Consider the following 22,604-nt stretch of genomic DNA (forward strand, 5'->3'; position numbering starts at 1 on the left):
TCGGCCGGGAGACGCAATCACGACTTGCACGAGGGCTACCCATGTCGGGAGACGCAGTCACGACTCGCCAGAGGCCGACCTCGGGCGGGAGATGCCGTCACGACTCGCTCGAGGCCAACCTCGGGTGGAAGACGCAATCACAACTCGCCCGAGGCCTACCTCAGACGGAAGACGCAGTCACGACTCGATCGAGGCCGACATCGGACGGAGACACATTCACGACTCGCCCAAGGCCGACCTCAGGTGGGAGACGCAGTCACGACTCGCTCGAGGCTAACCTCAGGCGGAGACGCAGTCACGACTCGCCTGAGACCAACAATAACAATACATAAAGTTGTTTTACAATATTGATAATGTTTGCCACACAGAATTTACATATTATATTAATGTTTGTTGTTGTGTATATATGTTTAGTACAAATTTTTTACTCCCGTCAATGAGAAAAGGAAGAGAAAAAGAAAGAAACATGCTTGCTACTTGCTAGCGTTGGGTTATCTGTTTGAGGTATTGGGCCAAAATGTAAGAGTAGAAACAACCCCAGCCGCCGCCAACCCCAACCCCGTTCTCCGGCCCGCCGCTCTCTCTCTCCTAGTCCCCTTCTATCGTGGCAACGACGAGCGACAGTCGCTGCCGCCCTACGGCAGGTGCCCAGGTCTTCTTCGGTCCCTTCGCCGTCGACGAGCACTACCAGGTACGCGCACCCCTTTATCTTCCCTTCCCTGCTGCGCGAAGCCGTGCACCCAAACCCTGTACTCGGATCTGATATACTTACAAGTGTATACGTGTATTATGCTTACTAGCTTCGATTGTCTTGCAAAAAAAAAAAATATGTCGGGTGTACATGTGTACACCCATGTCCTTTACTTGGTCCGCCCTTGTCCCTTAATGTAGCTGGAAAGGGTAGGCCTTCGTGTTATGATTATGAATCTGTGCCCTAGATTGTGACTTCAGAATCGGGCGCTACCATTCCATGCCGGTGCTTAGATTTTGACTTCGGAGAGAGTTGCAAAAAAAAAAAAATCATGCACTTGACTCGGTGATGCTTTTGCTGGTAGTGAATTCGTGAATGTGAGCTGTGTTTCACTTTGTCAATTCCCAGTATATGGAACTAATTAGACTGAATTGTCAATGATAACACAAATTTGATGGTTGCTTGTAACAGTTTTCTTTCGTTATTAACAAAAGAGCAACGATTTGGGAACGTGGTGTCCAGGGGCTTAATAGTTCTCAAATATGTGGACTAAGTGTGTGAACTCTTAGGTTGTACACATATTGTAATTTATGCAAATTTCAAGCTTAATTGTTGAACTTAAGATATTATGTGATGTTTTAAATTATATCATACTTTTTTATACTTATATACTGAAACGGTTGGCAAATCTTATAGTTGTTTAACTAATTATACCATACTTTTTTTATACTTATATACTGAAACGGTTGGCAAATCTTATAGTTGTTTAACTAATTGCTCATTCGAATGTCAGAAAATCTTATAGTTGTTTACCTAATTGACCATTGGAATATATCAAATGTATGTTGGAGTATTGGCTCAGCATGGACTTGAAATTAAAATCCTGGATTAGCTGCTGTTTGTTACTTTGTTTGTACCACCAGCTCAGGGATTAATCTGTTTGGAAAATCATTATAGTTTCTTGGACATAAGATATTTGTTGCTAGAATTCCATTTTTTCCCATTGAATTAAACATAGCTTTGTTCTACAAACACACACATGTATGAGCATTTCATGTAAAACAATGTTACCGCTTTTCTTCATATTCAATATCTAGGACATTTAGCTTCTCTAGGTTCCTGTGTAAATAAAAGCGTGTGGTAATACTCCTGGCCACTGAGGGTCGGCACTAATGGCCCTGCATGTTTTAGCTCCCAGCAGAATTTAGGTTCACATACAATTTGCATTCACACACATAAGGTGCTGGATCTTGCTAGCTTCTAGACCCAAAGCCATTCCAGTTCCAGTCAGTTTTGTGCATGGCTGACTGTCACCAAGCCAAAAGCTCTGACCTGGTGAATGGTGATGTCTTCCTGTTATTCTACTGCGACACCTAACATCTTATCCGTATTCGCTTACACTCCATTACCCTGTGAAACTCTCCTGGTCCACCTCTCATGTGGCTTGTTTTGGTAGAGGAAACTACTCTGTTCGGTTGCAGAAGAGTGATGTTTGTAGATGGACCACTTACCCCCAAACACAACTTCATCTGCATTTCTTACTATAACAACATCATCAACAACAACAACAAATCCTTTTTAGTCCGAAGCAAGTTGGGTAGGCTAGAGTTGGAACCCAATAGAAATCACAAGTTAAGGTTCAGGCACATGGATAGCTGTTTTACATGCACTCTTATTCAAGGCTAAATCTTTGGTATATTCCATCCTTTCAAGTCTTCTTTACTGCATCTTCCCATGTCAACTTGGGTCTTCCCTTACATCTCTTTCTATTGCTATCGCGCCTTAGGATTACACTACACACTAGTGCCTCTAGAGGTCTCTGTTGCACATGTCCAAACTATCTCAATTGGTGTTGGACAAGCTTTTTATAGTTTCATACTCAATCCGTTCTTGTATGGCCACAAACTCAACGCAACATATGCATTTCCACAACATTTATCTGCTAAACATGTTGTCTTTTTGTAGGCTAACATTCTACACCATAGAACATAGCAGGTCTAATCGCCGTCCTATTAAACTTGCCTTTTAGCTTCTATGGTACCCTCTTGTCACATAGAACGTCAGATGTTTGACGCCACTTTATCCACTCAGCTTTAATTCTATGGCTAACATCTTTATCAATATCCTCGTCTCTCTGTAGCAATGATCCTAAATATCGAAATCTATCCTTCTTGTGCACTACTTGATCTTCTAAACTAGCATCCTTCCTCATGTTTATCAATACCAAAGTCACATATCATGTATTATTTTTTAGTTCTACTAAATTAAAAACCTTTGGACTCTAGAATCTCCCACCACAACTCTAGTTTTCTATTTACTATAGTTTTCTATTTTCTCCTACCGCAACTTCATCTACATGTCTACTATAATATATTTGTAGGCTGCCAAAATCGTATGATAACGAAACTATTTTTTAAGAAAAAAATCCGCCCTGTCCATTTTGAAATGTCAGTCAATGCAAACAAATCTATTTGATTATCAAGATTTTGATAGGTTGATTGCATGCAGTTTTCACTTAAACAGCCTTTAAATGGTTTGGAAAACGGAAACAGTGCCATATTGTCTTGTTTAGGGCCTATTTGGTCAATTAAATGGTGCTACCCTTTACATGGTTGTAAACGCTAAAAACAGCTGGAACAGGCAACGAGGAAGAGTGCTAAACATACTTGGAAGAACTAAATGGGCTGTTCAGGAGATACAAATGCCAAGGATTGGGGAAATTTAAGACAATCAGAACTCACACGCAAAACTACTTCATCTTGGCCCAATTTGCAGTCCATATATAATACTGAGGCCCAACTTGTCACATTAGAGTTTTTATTTGCCATTCAGCTGCCAGCTCGTCCTCGCCGTCACGCGTTCCGGTGTTCAGGCTTGTCAATCGGCTGTTGCTCTCCATTGACCCTCCGCACCGTAAAGCTGTGTGATGTGCCCTTTCACTCTGAGAAGGTATCAAGAAGACTTGGGTGTGTTGTGACTAGTGTCCTCTTGCTGCGGTCAGGCGCATCTGTAACTGCGTGGGCGCCGTCTGCAGTGACGGGACTTCTCCAGCTCTCCAACTGTGCTAGCCTCGATGTGCTACTCTAGTATCCACTCTCCAGTACTTCCTTCTCCAGTCCCACAGTCCCCCCAATCCCCCATGAATGGATCTGAATGTCTATGCAAGCTTTCTTGGACTCCTTAAATTGTGATTCTCGATGTTCAGTGTTCACCATGCTCAATTGTTGATTTAAATTATTGCCTAGCCAGCGTTCCAGGTCTGACCTATCATGATTGCATCTGCTACTCTGCAGTTCAATCTCACTGCACCTAACTTGTGATTGAATATGATGTAATGATGAACACAAATTGTTAAATAAATGGCTGCCCACTGCACCACTGCTTGATTCAGTATTGTAGATTGCTGAGAACTCATTTTTTTATTTTTATTTGTGCAGGATAGTCCTTGCAAAAAGTAAGAATTCACATTCACAGTTACATACCAAGCTGCTGATTTTTTTCTTTTGCATGGCTAGCAGCTGGTGTTGGCTAATCTTTTGCATGTGGCTTGTAATTAAATTGTCTAGGATCTTGCTGGGATGACCTGAGGTGTGAGTGAAGTGTTGTTAGAACTAAAGTGAGACCTTGACAGTTGACACCTTGACAACATCATTGGTGCTTTTGCTTATGGACTAATTTGTCTTTGGTTTATGGCATTGTGCTGTGATGACCAATCTTATTCAGAGATGTTGTGTGAATTTATGCACTCATGATGTTATATACCGTTGTACTGATCTGAATACATGTTAAGTAGCTGCCATTTGTCAATTTGTGAGTGTGCCAACTACTCAATTGTCAATGATCGTGCTATTGTCTATCACTTGACTCATTTATCTATCATTAACCATGTTTCAATTGTCATGTGAATATGCACGTGTTCTCAATTTGAGAACTTGCTAATGTGCTATACATTAGAATACTTATTTATTTACATGCGCAAGATGTGCATATATTTGCTAGAACACTTAAATTTTTAAATGAACATATATATAAGTAATATATTTTGGAAAAACAACACAAAACAGTTTAGACTGTTTAATTCCATTTAAACACCGTGTAAATGGCTAAACGCTAAACAAAAGGCGCCCGTACTGTTTAGCATTTAGGATAACATTGATTGCATGTAACCCAGAACATGATTATTTATGCTAAGTTTGGACTGGCAAGGTTTTAAAGTCGCCTGACTAATCGCGATTAGTCGGCCTTATCGCTAGAGGGAGCTCGATTGGGGTCTCCTACTCGACTAGAGCGACTAGAAAGCGATTAGTCGTCCTAGTCGCCGACTAATCGCGATTAGTCGTCCGACTAGGTATAGTGGTCGACTAGTTTTGCCTGTTTTGGGCCACTAATCCGGTCTCTGTTACATGGGCCGACCCACCATCTGTACAATATAAATAGCATATAGTATATGTATGTATGCAACTGTCATGGGCATCATAGGGAGCGAGAGGCAACAGCCAGGCTGGGATAAGGCTAGAGAATAAGATTAAGATGAGCTGGGATAAGGCTAGAGAATAAGATTGAGATGAGAGAATTGTGGAGAGTTGGTTAGCATCAGATAAGTCCAAGAAAGTAGGAGTTAGTTGAGAGTTTTAGGAGAAGTTGGTTAGCCATAGGGCTATTTATAAGCCGCACGGCAGCAAGGAATAAATCAAGCAAAGATCATTATCAAACCAATCTCTCCCTTGCAATGACCCTCTCAAGCGCCTAGGGCTGCTACCCTAGAACCAAGCCTGCGGCAGAGGGGTATAACCTCGCCGGAGAAGACAGCTATCCCCATGGACTGAAGGTCCATGACACCTGGTATCAGCTCCAGGTTATCCTCACCACCACCAGCCGCCCATCCCTCACCACCACCAGCCGCCGCACCATCTGCTGCCGCAACGCCCTCCCACCCGCCCTCTCCAACTCTAGATGCATTCACTCGGCTCGAAGAGAAGTGGGACCAATTCGTTGTGATGTTCCACCGCTACAAGGAGAAGACAGAGAAGGAACTCCAAGCAGCGGTGCGGCTTCAGGCGGCAGCGCGAGTGTTCCTGGCACGCCGCCAGGTACAGTCCCTTCGTGGGGAGAAGCACCTTGCTGTGGCCTCCAGGGCCACCCCATGGCCGTCATCACATGAGCAGGCCGTGGTGCGCCTGCAAGCCGCAGTGCGCGGCTTCCTTGTTAGGCGGGCGGTGCGGAAGCTGCACTTGTTGATCAGCTCATCGCTGCACCAACTCGCAGCCTGCGCGCCCAACCACCAGGTCTCGTCTATACTTTTTGAACCCACTGTAGAAGTCGAGATCTGGGTATGCAGCCCCCCTGCACGGCCAAAGAGGGTCGTCTCCTTCATTCGGGCAACTTCCTTGGTGCTGGACAGACCCAACATAAGAACGGGCTGGTTCCTCCTTCACCTGTCATCCAACGTGAAGTCCGCAGTTCAGCTCTTTCCTTGGGATCCAGGAGGACAGGAGGACATAGCTGGAGTTCAAATTTATATTTTAGTTCCACAATTATTTTGTATTTTCGTCTTAAATAATAAAGGTAAGCCGAGATGTAAAAGGCTTAACCTTAAGTCGTGTCAGGTAAGTCTATGGCAGCTCGAGGACGAGCTGGTCCTCAAGGGAGGGGGAGATGTCATGGGCATCATAGGGAGCGAGAGGCAACAGCCAGGCTGGGATAAGGCTAGAGAATAAGATTGAGATGAGCTGGGATAAGGCTAGAGAATAAGATTGAGATGAGAGAATTGTGGAGAGTTGGTTAGCAGTAGATAAGTCCAAGAAAGTAGGAGTTAGTTGAGAGTTTGTAGGAGAAGTTGGTTAGCCATAGGGCTATTTATAAGCCGCATGGCAGCAGGGAATAAATCAAGCAAGATCATTATCAAACCAATCTCTCTCTCTTGCAATGACCCTCTCAAGCGCCTAGGGCTGCTACCCTAGAACCAAGCCTGCGGCAGAGGGGTATAACCTCGCCGGAGAAGACAGCTATCCCCATGGACCGAAGGTCCATGACAGCAACACTATCTCTACTCTTCAAAACTTCCTCCACGATCTTATCAGACCCATTAGTTTCTGCCTTCCGCAGCTATTCTCTCGACCCACTAGGCCACTACAGCAATGCCCCTAGGACATCTCTTGATCTCGCATACCCAGTCAAGAAATCTTGGGTCCGCCACTGAATCAGTGTGCTGCTGAAATCAGTGTACTGCTGTCCTGCTACAGCTAGTGTACTGTTTTATTGTAGTCCTGCTACAACTTTATATATTGATATATATTGATATATACATATGGTCTTGTTATAGGTGGACGACTAGGAGTCGACTAGACTCGACTAATCGAGCAAATCGACGACTAATCATGATTAGTCACCTTATCGGTGGTCAGGCGACTAGAGTCGACTAGCCGACTTTAAAACCACTGGCTTCAGCTATCTTTAGTTATTTTTCCACATATATGATATATGACCTAAAATTTTGCTTGATTGTTGCTATTATGTCGTAAATCTGTTTTATTGGCATTTGGTATATTCAGTTTTTGGATATACTGAGCTGGGAACTTCAGTTTCATTCTTTGTCAAAACACTGATTTGTAGAGATAATTCGTTGTGATCCTATATATATGGTTAATAAAATGTGACTTGAAGGTTGGTGTCAATATTTTTGTGATGTTGTTTTTATGTGTGTGTACATCTCTATTGTGATCTGTGTGTGTGATGTGCAATTCTTGCAGCTATCTTATAATTTTCTTTTCCACAGGAACTTGATCTTATAATACAAACTTCAATATGTTCTCTGCTCCAGGCAACAATTCTATGGCTCTTGTAGCCCCACGGCCAGGGATGGAGCTGGCTAATATTCAACATCATCCAAATCAGGCTCCTGGGCCTGGAGGAAAACAACGCACATCTAGCCTGGAGGCACCAATAATGCTACTTACAGGTCACCAGAGTGCTATCTACTGCATGAAATTCAATCCTGCGGGAACTGTGATAGCATCAGGTTCCCATGACAAGGATATCTTCTTATGGTATGTTCATGGTGAATGTAAGAACTTTATGGTACTGAGAGGGCACAAGAATGCTATTCTTGACCTTCAGTGGACTACTGATGGGACCCAGATCATCTCTGCAAGTCCTGACAAGACTGTGAGGGTCTGGGACGTTGAGACTGGTAAACAAGTTAAGAAGATGGCTGAGCACTCATCATTCGTCAACTCATGCTGCCCAGCACGGAAGTGGCCACCTCTTGTGGTTAGCGGTTCAGATGATGGTACAGCAAAGCTGTGGGACTTGCGTCAGAGAGGTGCAATACAAACTCTTCCCGACAAATACCAGATCACAGCCGTTAGCTTCTCAGAGGCAGCAGATAAGGTATTCACTGGTGGCCTGGACAACGATGTCAAGTGGTGGGATCTTCGCAAGAATGAAACGACAGAATATCTCAAAGGACATCAGGACATGATCACTGGGATGCAGCTTAGCCCTGATGGGTCTTACCTCCTGACCAATGCAATGGACAATGAGCTCAAGATCTGGGATCTGCGCCCTTACGCACCAGAGAACCGGAACATCAAGACTCTTACAGGTCACCAGCATAACTTTGAGAAGAACCTACTGAAGTGTAGCTGGTCGCCAGATAACCGCAAGGTCACTGCTGGGAGCGCAGACCGCATGGTCTACATCTGGGACACAACATCAAGGCGCATCCTGTACAAGCTTCCCGGGCACAATGGTTCTGTCAATGAGACTGCTTTCCATCCCACAGAGCCGATCATTGGATCTTGCGGCAGCGACAAGCAGATCTATCTTGGGGAACTTTAAGTGACTATCAGTTCCTTTTCAGCTAGATGTTCTTGTGACACTTTGATGAGGAGAGGAGGCACTGACACCCTGTTCCTTTGCCTGAGAATTGGAACACTCAGTTTGGCTGATCTGGATTTGACATTTGTTGATTGTCTTGTTAAGCCCAGTTGGTCTTGCCGTTCACAAACTGCCCCATACTTTGCACCTTGTGGCTTTCCGATATTAAGCTAGATGGCATGCTTGAAGGTCACTGGTTGCATGTACTGTGTCTAGAACCTTACTAAAAACTTGCATACGGTAGTACTGTATGCTATATTGTTATCTTTTTTAATCGTATGAAACTAGTTGGAGAAGTGATACCGCCTTCTTCGCATGGTTTGAAATATCCCTCTCAAAATTCTCCTTGTCGCTATGTTCTGATCCTGTGCTTGTTGTGCCTTTTTTTTTGCAACAATTGGCGGTGCTGGAGAGTCAACAGCTTGTTTTATTAGTGAAGGTCGTGCGCTTGTGATTGTGAAAGCTGCTGCAAAGTGACTGTTGCTTTATCTCTGCTTCATAAAGCATCAGCTTTCACGGTCGTGCTTCATCTTATATGCAAAAATTAAAATAAAATTATACATAAGTGGAGTTTCAAACTTTAGTGGTTGGCTTCACATTTACACCCATCTAATCAACACAACATATTATTGTGTTTTATTAAAACAAAGTCTATAGAAACTGACTAATGCATGGACATCTGACTAGTTGGTTTTAAATTGGACTCGCATGTCTGGAAGAATACGGCGTCTGGGTGGCACGCTGCCTGTAGTGGTGGTAATGGACTACAAATTTTATAATATAAAATTTAAAGATTGAATTAGGATCGAGTTCTACACCTACTTATTTTTGAACTGAAATTAGTTAAGAGCTTCAACAAATTGTGAAGAAGTATTTGGATCATGATCCATTACCACCCTAGTTGTCCGTGATCGAGTCTGCATTTCTTGAGTTTTGTGGCTGGATCTGGATGGACTACAATAATACAAATCTTCTTTTGTGCTTCTAAGGGTGTCTCCAACAGCTTACACAACATATCTACTATCTCATCTTCTATTTTAAACTTTACTTACAGTGCAAAACAATATTTTGTGCGACTATATGCACGATTTACTGGGGACAATCTAAGAAGGGGCTAAATTTTAGCCCCTATCACATCGGAGGTTCAGGTTCTAGTTAGAAATATTAAATATAGTCTAATTATAACATTAATTATATATGTGAGAACTAGACGGCAAGACGAACATATTAAACCTAATTAGTTCATGCTTCGCTTATGTGGTGCTACAATAAACATTTGCTAATCATAGATTTATTAAACTTAACAAAATTTTCTTGTTGTTTTATCTTTAGTTGTGTAATTAGTTTTATAATTAGACTATATTTAATACTTGTAAGAGACATTCGAACATCTGATATGACACGAGCTAAACTTTAGTCCCTAGAACCCCAAAGTATGAAAAGGAATGAAATAAGTCTATATACATTTTGAGGGTGGTCTACTTCATCCCCTCACCTTCAAAACTGACCGTTTAACCCCTTCAACTTTATAAAAACAGACAAATAACCACCTAGGCAGTTTTAGTTGGTGGTTTTAATGACGTGACACTGATTTACGTGGCACTGATTTTATCTTTTTTTAATTCTATCTTTAGTGGTGTCCAAAATTTATATAATTTTACACAGAAGTTGGTAATTACGTATTATATTCGCCCTAATTTTCTGAAATTTTAGGAGTAACATATTAATCACAAAAAATAAAAAACTACTTAAATTTTGTTTCCCATTAAAATTTTATCTTCTAAGGATAAATTTTTACTAGAACTAAATAATACTATTGCTAAACTACTATATTTGTTTGTTGATTTTATCAACTAAGTTAAGTGATCTTTCTTCTAATTACTAACTAAATAAATTGTATATTTTTTATAAAAACTTATCAAACAATAATTAAATGCTCTCTAATTTTTACACGAACCTCCTAACTAAACTAAGGTACACAAATATTTTCAAATATTCTAAGAATTTTGAATTAGGACCCATAATTTAGATAAATATTTCTCAGAACTATATATGGGTCTAGATTTAAATTTATCAAAAAATTATGAGAATATTTATATATGTTAGTTTAGCTAAGAGAAGGTCTGTGTACAAACCAGAGATAATTTTATTATTGTTTGCTATATGTTTCAAAAAACAAATATAAAGTTAATTTAGTTAGTAATTAGAAAGAAGACCACTTAACTTGATTAATAAAATTAGGCTACGAAGACCAAGGGTCGGCATAGCCTGAATGATGGCGCTCGGGCCCACGCTGCCCACGTCGTCCATAATAAAGAAAACGAGACAGCCAAGTGACCACAAGCATGCTTGACTTTACCCAGGGTTAGACGCCCAATTTTACCATCATCCGATGGCTCCTTCCTAAGGAAGCCACCGCTGGCCGCTCCCCTCCTTAGCCCATAAAAGGAGGCCAGCCCCTAGACACAGGAGGTCCCTTCTTTTGGGAGGAGGAAAGGGCACTCACAGCTTCCTCTCGGACGGACGACGCAAGGACGGAACCCAGATGAGACGATGCCCAAAAGACCGATGAACAGGAGGAGGACCCAAAGACTGGAGCCTCACCACCAAGCCAATACTTAGCTAGGACTCCACCTTGTAACCACCTCCACCACGAACAAGAGACTTAGGAGCCTCTCCTCCCTCTCTCGCCCTACTTGTAACCACCTCCACCACGAATAAGGGACATGGGAGCCTCTCCTCTCTCTCTCGCCTTGCTTGTAACCCCTGCTACGAGCTTTGATCATCAATGGTCCCGGTAGCGCAAGCCACCGATGACTGGATGTAGGGACGTTCTGCCCGAACCAATATAAATCTTGCGCCCACCGCGCACACCGTCTGGAGCCTAGAACACACACAATAAATTTACTTGTCAGAGCGAGGTTCGAAGCACCGACAGTTGGCACGCAAGGTAGGGGACTTGTGCGTTCCTGACGAAGCTCTTCAAGCTCCGGATGGCCAACCGCGACACCAATCACATTCCCAAAGAAATGATATGTTTCGAGAGCCTCGACTTCTCCTTCGATGGCTAAGGCAAAATAGTCAGGCCCCAGAAGCCCGACCTCCTCCACCGAGGAACCTCGACATGACCGCAAGGGCCAGCAACGGCTCCCGAATCGACTACACCCTCGGAGACCACTTCTGGAACCTTTACTTCGTCATCAACTAGGAGGGCAATACGGTCAGAGGTGCGCACCCGGCTATCTCTGCCCTAGAACCTCGACGCGGTCTCGGAGGCCCTAGGTGGCCTCAGCTTCACCCGCGCGGGTGGCGCGAGAGGTATACGCCGACTCTGCCTTCCGAGGCTGACGAAATAAGACAATAGACCGCGATCCATATAGGACGAAATAAGACAACTGTCAGGGACCATAATTAGGGGTACCCCCAAGACTCATAAACTCGGCTGGTAACCACCATCAGCACAAGCCGCAAAGGCCTGATGGGCGCAATACAGGTCAAAGCTTCGTCCACTCAAGGGACACGATCTCGCCTCGCCCGAGCCCAGCCTCGGGCAGGAACAGTAGACCCAGGCGGATTCACGCCTCGCCCGAGGGCCTCCTCAAGCAACGGGCACACCTTCGACTCGCCCGAGGCCTAGCTCGGACAGGCTTCGCAGTGAAGCAACCTTGGCCAGATCGCCTCGCCAACCGACCGTATCGCAGGAGCATTCAATGCAAGGATCGCCTCACACCTTATCCTGACGCGCGTTCCTCAGTCGACAGGGCCGAAGTGACCGCAGTCACTTCGCCCCTCCACTGATTGACCTGACAGGAAAACAGTGCCGCCTGCCCTGCTCCGACTGCTATGCCACCCGCCAGGGTGAGGCTGACAACAGTCGAGTCCAGCCTCAGGCGCCATAGGAAGCTCCGCCTCGCCCGACCCTAGGGCTCGGCCCCCGCCACGGCCTCGGAAGATGGTCTCCGCCTCACCCGACCCCAGGGCTCGGACTCGACCTCGACCTTGGAAGACGGTCTCCGCCTCGCCCGACCCCAGGGCTCGGACTCAACCTCGACCTTGGAGGAGTCACCGCCTCGCCCGACCTCGGGCTCAGACCGACCACGTTATAGGGGGGTGCATCATTACCCTACCCCTAGCTAGCTCAGGCTACGGGGAACAAGACCGGCGTCCCATCTGGCTCGCCCCGGTAAACAAGTAATGATGGCACCCCGCGTGCTCCATGACGACGGTGGTTCTCAGCTTCCTACGGAAGCAAGGAGACGTCAGCAAGGACCCGACAGCCCCGACAGCTGTGCTTCTACAGGGCTCGAGCGCTCCTCTGACGGCCACGACATCACATGAACAGGGCACCAACACCTCTCCGACAGCCACGTCGGCATGTACATAGGGCTCTGGCTCCTCTCTGCTAGACACGTTAGCACATTGCTACACCCCCATTGTACACCTGGGCCTTCTCCTTACATCTATAAAAGGAAGGTACAGGGCCCTCGTACAAAAAGGTGGCCGCACGGGAGGACGGGCTGGCGAGCATGCTCTCTCCCTCTCCCTCGCGAACGCTTGTAACCCCCTACTGCAAGTGCATCCGCCCTGGGCGCAGGACAACACGAGCCGCGGTTCCCTTTTTTGTTCCCCCTTGTGTTCCGTCTCGCGCTGACCCATCTGGGCTGGGACACGCAGCGACAATTTACTCGTCGGTCCAGGGACCCCCTCGGGGTCGAAACGCCGACAGTTGGCGCGCCAGGTAGGGGCCTGCTGCGTGTTGATGAACAGCTTCCCGTTAAGCTCCAGATGGGTAGTCTCCAGCAACCTCTCCAGCCCGGGACGCTGCTCGGTTTCGGGAGTCTCGAGTTCATGTCCCTCGACGGTAGCTACGACATGGTACTCCTTCCTCCGCTGCGCGACAACGACAATGGCGACCGTCAGCCCGCCCGGCGGCGGCGGAATCGATGACGTCTTCCCCCCATGGCGGAAGAGCAGCATCCGGGCCTGTCCCGTCACCTTCCCCGCCGCAAGAAGGAGGAGGCGAGGCAACCATTGCCAAGCAGGAGGCGGTACCTCGTCGGCTGTCGAGCGAGTCGACGACGCCGGCGCCCCAGCGGGGGACACGTCGGGCGTTGACCTCGCGTCTGAGACGAAGACGAGCGCCGTTTCCCCGCAACACGCCAACCCCGAGCGGGCGGATGACGCTAGTACGCTCGCGAAGGACTTGCTGGGCATTAGCATCGTACCTGAGATAACGATGCAGTCCGTCCCCGACGCGACTCCGTCACCATCCGTCGATCAAGAGGTACCGTCCGTTTTCCACCCTGTGCCTTTTAGATTCAGCTTCGATCCACCAAGTGACCCGCTTCGGTGGACGCTTTCATAAAGGCACATCCTAACCTTCCGGGGTACCATATGTGGTCAACCTGGGACCGACTGACGGTCGTCTCGACCTACGGGCCCCCGGGTTCCGAGGAAGATGACGAGCCCGACTCTGGTTGGGATTTCTCCGGGTTCGGTAACCCGAGTGCCATGCGAGACTTCATGACCACATGTGACTACTGCCTCTCCGATTGCTCCGATGATGGCCATAGCCTTGACAACGAGGACTGTGGCCCAAGTCGCGAATGTTTCCACGTCGATCTAGGGGGTCTCGACAAAGGCAACCACCTTGGTATGCCGGAGGGCGGCGATCCCCCTAGGCCTGCGCCTCGCGTTGACATCTTTCGGGAGCTAGCTGTGGTCCCAGTCCCTGCGGGGGGTCAGGACACACAACTCGAGCAAATCCGCGAGATGCAGGCCAGGCTCGACGAGGAAGCAGGACAACTTGTGCAGCTCCGGCAGAACATCGGGCAGGAGTGGGCAGGCCGAGCACCGGCCGGAGAAGCTGTGAATCATCTAGGCCCCTTTGGTAATGTTTTGGTAATTAATGACAACTACTTGTGGACTAACGATTCTTGGAGAAATAAGAATGCAGGGTTGGACCACATAGAACTGAAATGTTGAAGAGTCATACGCATTGGTTGTGGATCAGATGAAGGCAAAGGTATAATATAGGTTTTACTTTTGCCGGTCTTGAGGAGTTTAGAGAAGATACCTGACCGGATTAGTAGGCTAGATAGCCGTACTATTAAGAGGGGTCAATGACTTAGATCTGTGTAAAACTTAGTGCCTCATAGAGCATCAAGTAGTTGCATTTGCATAAGGGCTAACAGCGCTTCTCATTTCGTGAGTTAAAAGTTCATTCAAAAGCATGTTTGAAATTTGAGAAGTCTTGGTCGCGCGGACTGTCCGGCCCTTGGGGGCGGACCGTCCGTGATCCTCCAGAGGGTCCGGGGTTTGACCATTTGTGTTGACTCTATGTTCTATTGCACTGCGGACCGTCCGGGCCTTAGGGCCGGACCGTCCGCAGTCCTGACCAGAGGAAGGTGGCTTCGGGTCAGTCCCTGAATTATAGGCGGACGGTCCGCCTGTGAGGCGCGGACGGTCCGCATGTGTCTAACTTGTTTTTGGACAGGGACTGTGTGTTTTTATTGATTTGTACTACGGACGGTCCGGGGGACCAGTCCGGACAGTACTGTCTCAGGTCGCGGACGGTCCGGGATTTATAGCCGGACGGTCCGCGTGTGTTAACTCCGTTTGATCCGAGGCTCGGGTGTTTGAAATTGCCAGGTCGCGGACGGTCCGGCCTTGAAGGGCGGACTGTCCGGACCCACCTTTTGAGTCTGCTCTGACATGTTTCAACGGTCATTATAGCCGTTATGGTGTACGGCGGACCGTCCGGCCCTAGGGCGCGGACGGTCCGCGTGTGCGCAGAACTGCCCCCTTTTGCACATAACGGTTGGTTTTAGATGGGGGACTATAAATAGAAGGGTAGCTCGTGTGTGAGACCTCTCTTGGCCATTCCTTGCACACATTGAGCTCATTTGTGATCCTCCAACTCACTCTCTCACACTCTTTGCTTGAGATTGCATTCTAGTGAGAGATTGAGGGTTCCTAGTGCATTTGCATCATTTGGTGATTCTTGAGGCACTAGGTGGTACACCGAGCAAGCGTCGTTGGCTTGTTACTCTTGGAGGTTGCCGCCTCCTAGACGGCTCGGGTGATTGTCTCCGTCGAGCTCTCCAAGAAGATTGTGGAGAAGCCGCGGTGTTGATTGTGAGGGGTTCGCGCCTACCTCGCCGGAGCGGCAAAGGTGACATTAGTGGAATCGAGGTATTGAGTGATTTCTTGTCCACTTGGCTCAAAGATCAAGTCGTGTCTTGATAGAGGAGCAAGTGAGAGCTTGAAGTCCACCTCAACGTGGATTAGGGGTGATCGGCAAATCACCGATACCACGGGATAAATTTCGGTGTCTATTCCTTCTAGCATTACTTATTGCCTTGCAATTGATTAGTGTTTTGCTTATTGTTCTTCAAGTATTCAATCTCCGTAGTTGTCTTTCATACATTGTTTACTTATTGACACTAGTAAATTTATTCCTCTTGTTGTATTGATTAAATTTACTTAGTATTGTTGTTTTTAGTCAAAACCGTCTATTCACCCCCCCCTCTAGCCGGTGTCCTAGATCCTACAAGTGGTATCAGAGCCGAGGACTCCATTGTTTGTGGATCTAATCATCCCGGAGTGGGACAAAATGGCTAGTAACAACAATGTGCACATTGGGAAGCCACCGCACTTTGATGGAAACAACTATGATTATTGGAAAATAAGAATGTCAATGCATCTTAGAGCAATGGGTGGAAAAATTTGGCCAATTGTTAGAGATGGATTTGTTGTATTGAAGGAAGATGAACCATCCGTTAGTGATAATGAGAATATCCTCACAAATGATCAAGCCATGAATGTCTTTTATGATGCTCTTGATATAAATGAGTTCAATCGTATCAAGAATCTCACAACCGCTCATGAGATTTGGGTAAAACTAATGGAAATTCATGAAGGAACTACGATTGTGAAGAGTGCCAAACTATATGTGTGCAAAGGGAAGTTTGAGCAATTTATTATGAAAGAAGATGAGAGTGTATCCGATATGTTCAATCGATTGAATGAGATTGTAAATGAACTCAAAGGACTTGGTTTTAATGTACCGGATGTGGATTTCACACACAAGTTCCTTAGATCACTTCCGGAGAAATATGAGACTATTGTGACAATGCTAGTAAGGAGTGATCTATCTACAACCTCTCCAACCGAAGTATTGGGAGAAATTCTCACTCAAGATATATTTAAGAAGTCACAAGCCGATGCTTTAAGTTTGGCAAAGAAGGTGAAAAATGAATCTATTGCTCTCAAAGCCAAGGCCTCAAAGGCAATTGAAAAGGAAGATAGCAATGATGAAGAAAATGAAAGTGAGAGTGATGGTGACATGGCTTTATTTGTAAGGAAATTCAATAAATTCATGAAGATGAAAAGAGGTCAACCTAGAAGAGGTCAAACATCTAGAAGAAATGCTTTCAATGATAGAAAATGTTTTGAGTGTGGGGAACCCGGTCACATTGCCATGAATTGTCCAAGCAAGAAGAAGAAGGGCAAAGATGAAAGTGACAAGAAGAAAAAGAAATACTATAACAAGAAGAAAGATGGCAAAGCCTACTTAGTTGAATGGGACTCGGATGATAGCTCGGATGATGATGATGATGACACCTCATCCAAGCTTAATGCCGGAATTGCCATCAAGGAAGCTCCCTCACTCTTCTCATCCCCCCATTGCCTCATGGCAAAGGGAGATGCCAAGGTAAAAATCATCACCGATTTAAATGATATAAATGATGATGATGATATCGATGATGTTGATGATGATGGCTATTCATATGATGATCTTGTTAGAATGTTAGGTGAGGCCGATGACTACATGCACAAAGAAAAAGAAAAATTTAAGGCCTTGAAGGATTTGTATAAAAACCTCCAAGTGTCTTTTGAGGAGCTCAAGACCTCTCACAATGACCTCAAAGAAAATTGTGAGAAGCTTGTGGATGCTCAAAAATCATCTATTGTGCATGAAGTTGAGGTGGTCACTAAGGATGTTGGAGTCACTTGTGACTTACTTGATAGTCTTATAAGTGAACCACTACCTACTAACTCTATTTGTGATAAATGCAAAATTTCTCTCAATGATAATATTGTTCTTGATGAATCAAAAATTATTGTTGAGAATGAAGTGTTAGTGGATAGAATAAGTACTCTAACTCATGACCTAGAAAAGGCATATGGTGGTAAGAAGAATTTGGATTTCATATTGGGAAGTCAACGATGCTCTCTTAACCGTGAAGGTCTTGGATATGTTCCCAAGAAAGGAAAGAATGCTTTTGTAAAGCAAAAGACATTGTTTGTGAAAGAATGTGACAAAGTGTGTCACAAGTGTCACAAAAAGGGACATGTTAAGAAAAATTGTCCCAAGTTCAAACATGTATCCTCCACTTGTTTTGAGCATTGTTATGTTCTTTCTCATAATGCAAAAGGTGTTCATGCTAAATTTGTTGGTACTTCAATTGTTGGAAACAAAAAGAAAGCTATTTGGGTGCCAAAGACCTTGGTCACTAACATCCAAGGACCCAAGCAAGTTTGGGTACCTAAAAGAGATTGATTTCCTTTTGTAGGTAAACTACAAGGCGGGAGGGAATCATTGGGTGTTGGATAGTGGATGTACTCAACACATGACCGGGGATATGAAGATGTTTACCCAAATGAGTGAGGAAGATTGCTCAAATTATGATAGTATCACATTTGGAGATAATCGTAAAGGAAAGGTTAAAGGTTTGGGTAAAATTGCTATCTCAAATGATCATTCTATATCAAATGTGCTATTGGTTGAGTCTTTGAATTTTAATTTACTTTCCGTAGCTCAATTATGTGATTTAGGATTTTGTTGCAATTTCACAGTTGAAGATGTTATTATCTCTAGTGTTGATGGTAGCAATCTTAAGTTTAAAGGTTTTAGACATGAAAATCTTTATCTTGTTGATTTCTCATCTAATGAGGCAAAGCTCACAACTTGCTTATTTTCAAAAGCTTCACTAGGTTGGTTATGGCATAGAAGACTTGGTCATGTTGGGATGAAGCAACTCAATCGGCTAACCAAGCATGACTTAGTTCGAGGATTAAAAGATGTGAAGTTTGAAAAGAACAAATTGTGTAGCTCTTGTCAAGCCGGTAAGCAAGTGGCAAACACTCATCCAAATAAAAGTCAAATGTCCACTCATCGACCTTTGGAATTACTTCACATGGATTTATTTGGGCCCACATCTTTTGTAAGTATTGGTGGTAATTCTTATTGTCTTGTGATTGTGGATGACTATTCAAGATTTACTTGGGTTTATTTTCTACGAGACAAATCCAATGTGTTTGAAACATTCAAGTCATTTGCTATATTGGCTCAAAATCAATTTGACTTTGACATCAAAAAGGTTAGAAGTGATAATGGGTCGGAATTCAAAAATGCAAGAATTGATCAATATTGTGATGACAAGGGTATCAAACATGAATTCTCTTCCAAATATACCCCGGAACAAAACGGTATTGTTGAAAGAAAGAATAGAACTCTTATTGATATGGCAAGGTCTATGTTGGCGGAATATATATCGGCCGGAAATTGTTGTGCTCAACTTTTATGGATGAAACAAACCCTATTGGACTATGGAATTATTTTCAAGAATGTGCCTCTCATGTGTGATAATGAGAGTGCGGTAAAATTGGCTATCAATCCGGTCCAACACTCAAGAACCAAGCATATTGATATACGACATCACTTCTTAAGAGATCATGTTGGCAAGGGAGATATCTCTATTTATTCCATTGGCACCGATGATCAATTAGCAGACATTTTTACAAAACCTTTGGATGAAACAAGATTTTGTTCTCTAAGAAGTGAAATGAATGTGATCGATATCTCAAATGTGGCTTGAAGTTGATCACACATGTGTCGTATTGCACCTCGGGTCTCAATATGCTCTTTATGCTATTTATTTGGTATTTTTGTTACATTTTTCATTCCAAACTATCCTAGTTCGTTTAAATTCAAAATTTTACATTACTCAATTACATCATATGTATATGCATGCATACTAACTCTTGGATTGGTCAAAATGTCCATATATGAGCACCAATTCGGATTCAGAATTCAAAATCAGAAAGTGGACAGAAATTGGAAAAATGAGTGTCAGGCCGCGGACCGTCCGCCCATGGACCGCGGACCGTCCGCAGCATCAGGAAATGGACAGTCCGATCAGCCTCGCAGACCGTCTGAGATCATCAGGGCGCGGACCGTCCGCCGCCCCAGCGCGGACCGTCCGCGACAGGGCAGAAAAAGAGGCAGTGCCCGCAGACTTGCCAGTTGTGCCCATTTGCTTGTTCTCTCTAGCTCTCTTCTCACCAAATACTCCCCTGTGTCGAGTGTGCGCGGACGGTGAAGTGAAGATTTGCGCGGACAGTCCGACAGCTTGTGGCAACATTCCATCAACATGTCTTCATCACGGTATCTTCAAATCTTGTGGATTTCATCAAATTTCTTCAACTTTGAGATTATTTGGGTTTCCTCTCTGATCTGAAATTGAGCAGTGGGTTTCAAAATCTGATTGGTAGGGTTGATATTTCTCTTCAATATGACTGCTATGCAAAATTTTGACCTTGTTTGGCTGGGTATTATCTGCAAAAACATCAAATTGAACACTTGTGGCGGCTAGGGTTCTTGGAGTCGCCCCTGGTCGGTCGCGGACCGTCCGCCTGGTGGACGCGGACCGTCCGGGCCTCTGGCGCGGACAGTCCGGCCCCCTAGCGCGGACCGTCCGGACCCTGGCAGAGCATTACCATTCCATTCCTTTTTATAAGTGGTGATTGGTATCAATTATTTACCTATGGATGTCTGTCACCTTGTTGCAGTGGTTTTGGTGGTCTCCGCAAGAAACTTGCAGGTCGCTTTAAATCCAAGCGCCCTCGTGGCAATGATGATGACTATACACCGACCACTGATTTTCAGAGGCCCAATCCTCAGCTGGGGGCACTGAATCTATGGATGCTGAAGATTTTCTTCATGTTCATCCTGATTATCCCATTGATATCCAAGGATGGACTTATCCCAAGCAGAGATTTTCTATGGCTGAGTACTGCTCTAGACGGACTGTGAACCAGTATGCTCTGCCATCAGATACAAATATCCAGTTTTTCCACACTCAGCTGCAGTTTGATGTCTTTTGGGGCACCCTGGTGGATACCAATTTTCATAAGCATCAGGTAATTGATTGGTCCTTCTTGCTCAGTCAATCAGTCATGGAGGGTCTCATCCCCAAATTTGAAACATGTGGGTTATATCAGTTTATGGGGCAGCGCACTGATTTCAATGAAATGGCAGTTAAGCAATTCCTGGCTACCTCTGAGATTGACATTGAAGCAGAATCTATCACCTGGATGACTGGCTTCAAGCGCTATTCTGCTTCCTTTGCTGACTTTGCCGCTGCAAACAGTCTGAACTATGGCACCATTTCTGCTGGGCTGGATCTTTATACTGAAGATAATTTTGAGGATTTTGTGCAGTTTTATGAGCCAGCCAGGCTTGGTATACCCAGGAGGTTTGGAGAGACAGCAGGACTCAGACATCATCCTGCTGTCATCAACAAGATTGCCAGAGTCACCATTCTTCCCAAGAGTGGTGATAAAAGTAAAATTCGAGATAAGTTCTGGAACATAATCCAGCACATCATGAATGGTGAAGTCATGAACATTGTTCTTTTCATGATGAGGCAGCTTAATGATTTGAAAATGGATAAGAATCAAAATCTGGCATATGCTCCATACATTATGGCTCTCATCAAATCCAAGACAAGATTTGAGGGCCCATGTGAGATTGTTCACACACCATTCAGGCCTTTTAAGAATGAGATAGGATTTCTCACCAGGCCTCTCACTCCCTTCCCAGATGATGAGGAAGACCCTGGCTATGAGGGTGGAGCAGCTCCTAATGTTGAGGGACAGCAGATGCCTCCACCTCCACCTCCTCCTCAGCCTCAGCACTATTGGGAGCCTGCTCCAGGATACTTTGATCCCTATTTTCACCAAATGCAGCAGGGGCTTGAGACTCATATTGATACTCGATTTGAGGGCTTGATGACACATGTGGATCACCGCCTCGATGACATGCAGTCTCGCTTTGACAGTAACTGGGATGCGCTCAACTCTGAATTTTCTGACTTTCGTGATCAAATTCACACTAATGTCACTGATCCCATCATGTCAAGGCTGAATAATATGCAACAGAGTTTTCAAGATAACATGGGTGCTCTCTCCAGTCAATTTGACAATCTTTCAACAAATGACACCATGCATAATATTAGTCAGAGGCAGCAACAGCTCCAGCAGGATTTTAGCCAGTTCTCCTCCCTGTTTGACACCTTCAGCACTCATTATTACAATATGCATCCTCCGCCGAGTGATCAGTGAGGCCCCTCCTTTGTGGCAATTGATGCCAAAGGGGGAGAGAAGTGATGAAAAGTTGTCTGGCGTCTCCTTCAGGGGGAGTTGGTGGTTCTATGTGGACATTAAGACCATGCATATGCATTTTACTTTTTCATGCCGCTTTAGTTTATGTCTTATGCATTTGGAACTTGGTTTGATCTATTAACTCTATGTCGTATGTCTGTGGACTATTATCTGTAATATTCTGTGGGATGAACTATGTTTTATTCTGTGGGATGAACTATGTTTTATTCTGTGGGATGAACTATGTTTTAGTTCAAATTACTCTGTGTGTGGTTAATCGAGATGTGATTATAATTACTGCGCTCACTCTACGAATCATCTCTTGTATGCCTCGATAACCATGATTGTAGGAAAGTCTCCATCAAGCTCCAATATATTATGTGTGTTATATCTTCAACTTCAAATAACCCTGCACACACTTAGGGGGAGCCTTTCTTGCATACTGAGTTTTTATTGGGATTTATCTATCTTTTGGACAGAACTTCAAATCAAGATAAGTCCTATGAAACTCATCTCCAAAATCTATTTTATACCTTTGGTATGAGAGAGATTTGGAGAAACTAAACTTCTCTTTAATATACTATGT

At 44.8% G+C, this 22,604-nt stretch overlaps 1 protein-coding gene across 4 annotated transcripts; it reads left to right on the forward strand.

Annotated features, from left to right (window-relative positions):
• The first annotated feature begins 439 nt into the window (after positions 1-439).
• LOC100193655 (uncharacterized) lies at positions 440-8,916 on the forward strand. Of its 4 annotated transcripts, none has more exons than XM_020543482.3 (3): positions 482-691; positions 4,129-4,145; positions 7,467-8,916. In XM_020543482.3, exon 3 carries the CDS (start codon positions 7,496-7,498, stop codon positions 8,528-8,530), a length of 1,035 nt encoding a protein of 344 aa, XP_020399071.1. In that variant the 5' UTR covers positions 482-691; positions 4,129-4,145; positions 7,467-7,495; the 3' UTR covers positions 8,531-8,916.
• The last annotated feature ends 13,688 nt before the right edge of the window (positions 8,917-22,604 follow it).

Source organism: Zea mays, chromosome 9 (genome assembly GCF_902167145.1).
Source record: "Zea mays cultivar B73 chromosome 9, Zm-B73-REFERENCE-NAM-5.0, whole genome shotgun sequence".
NCBI lineage: Eukaryota > Viridiplantae > Streptophyta > Magnoliopsida > Poales > Poaceae > Zea > Zea mays.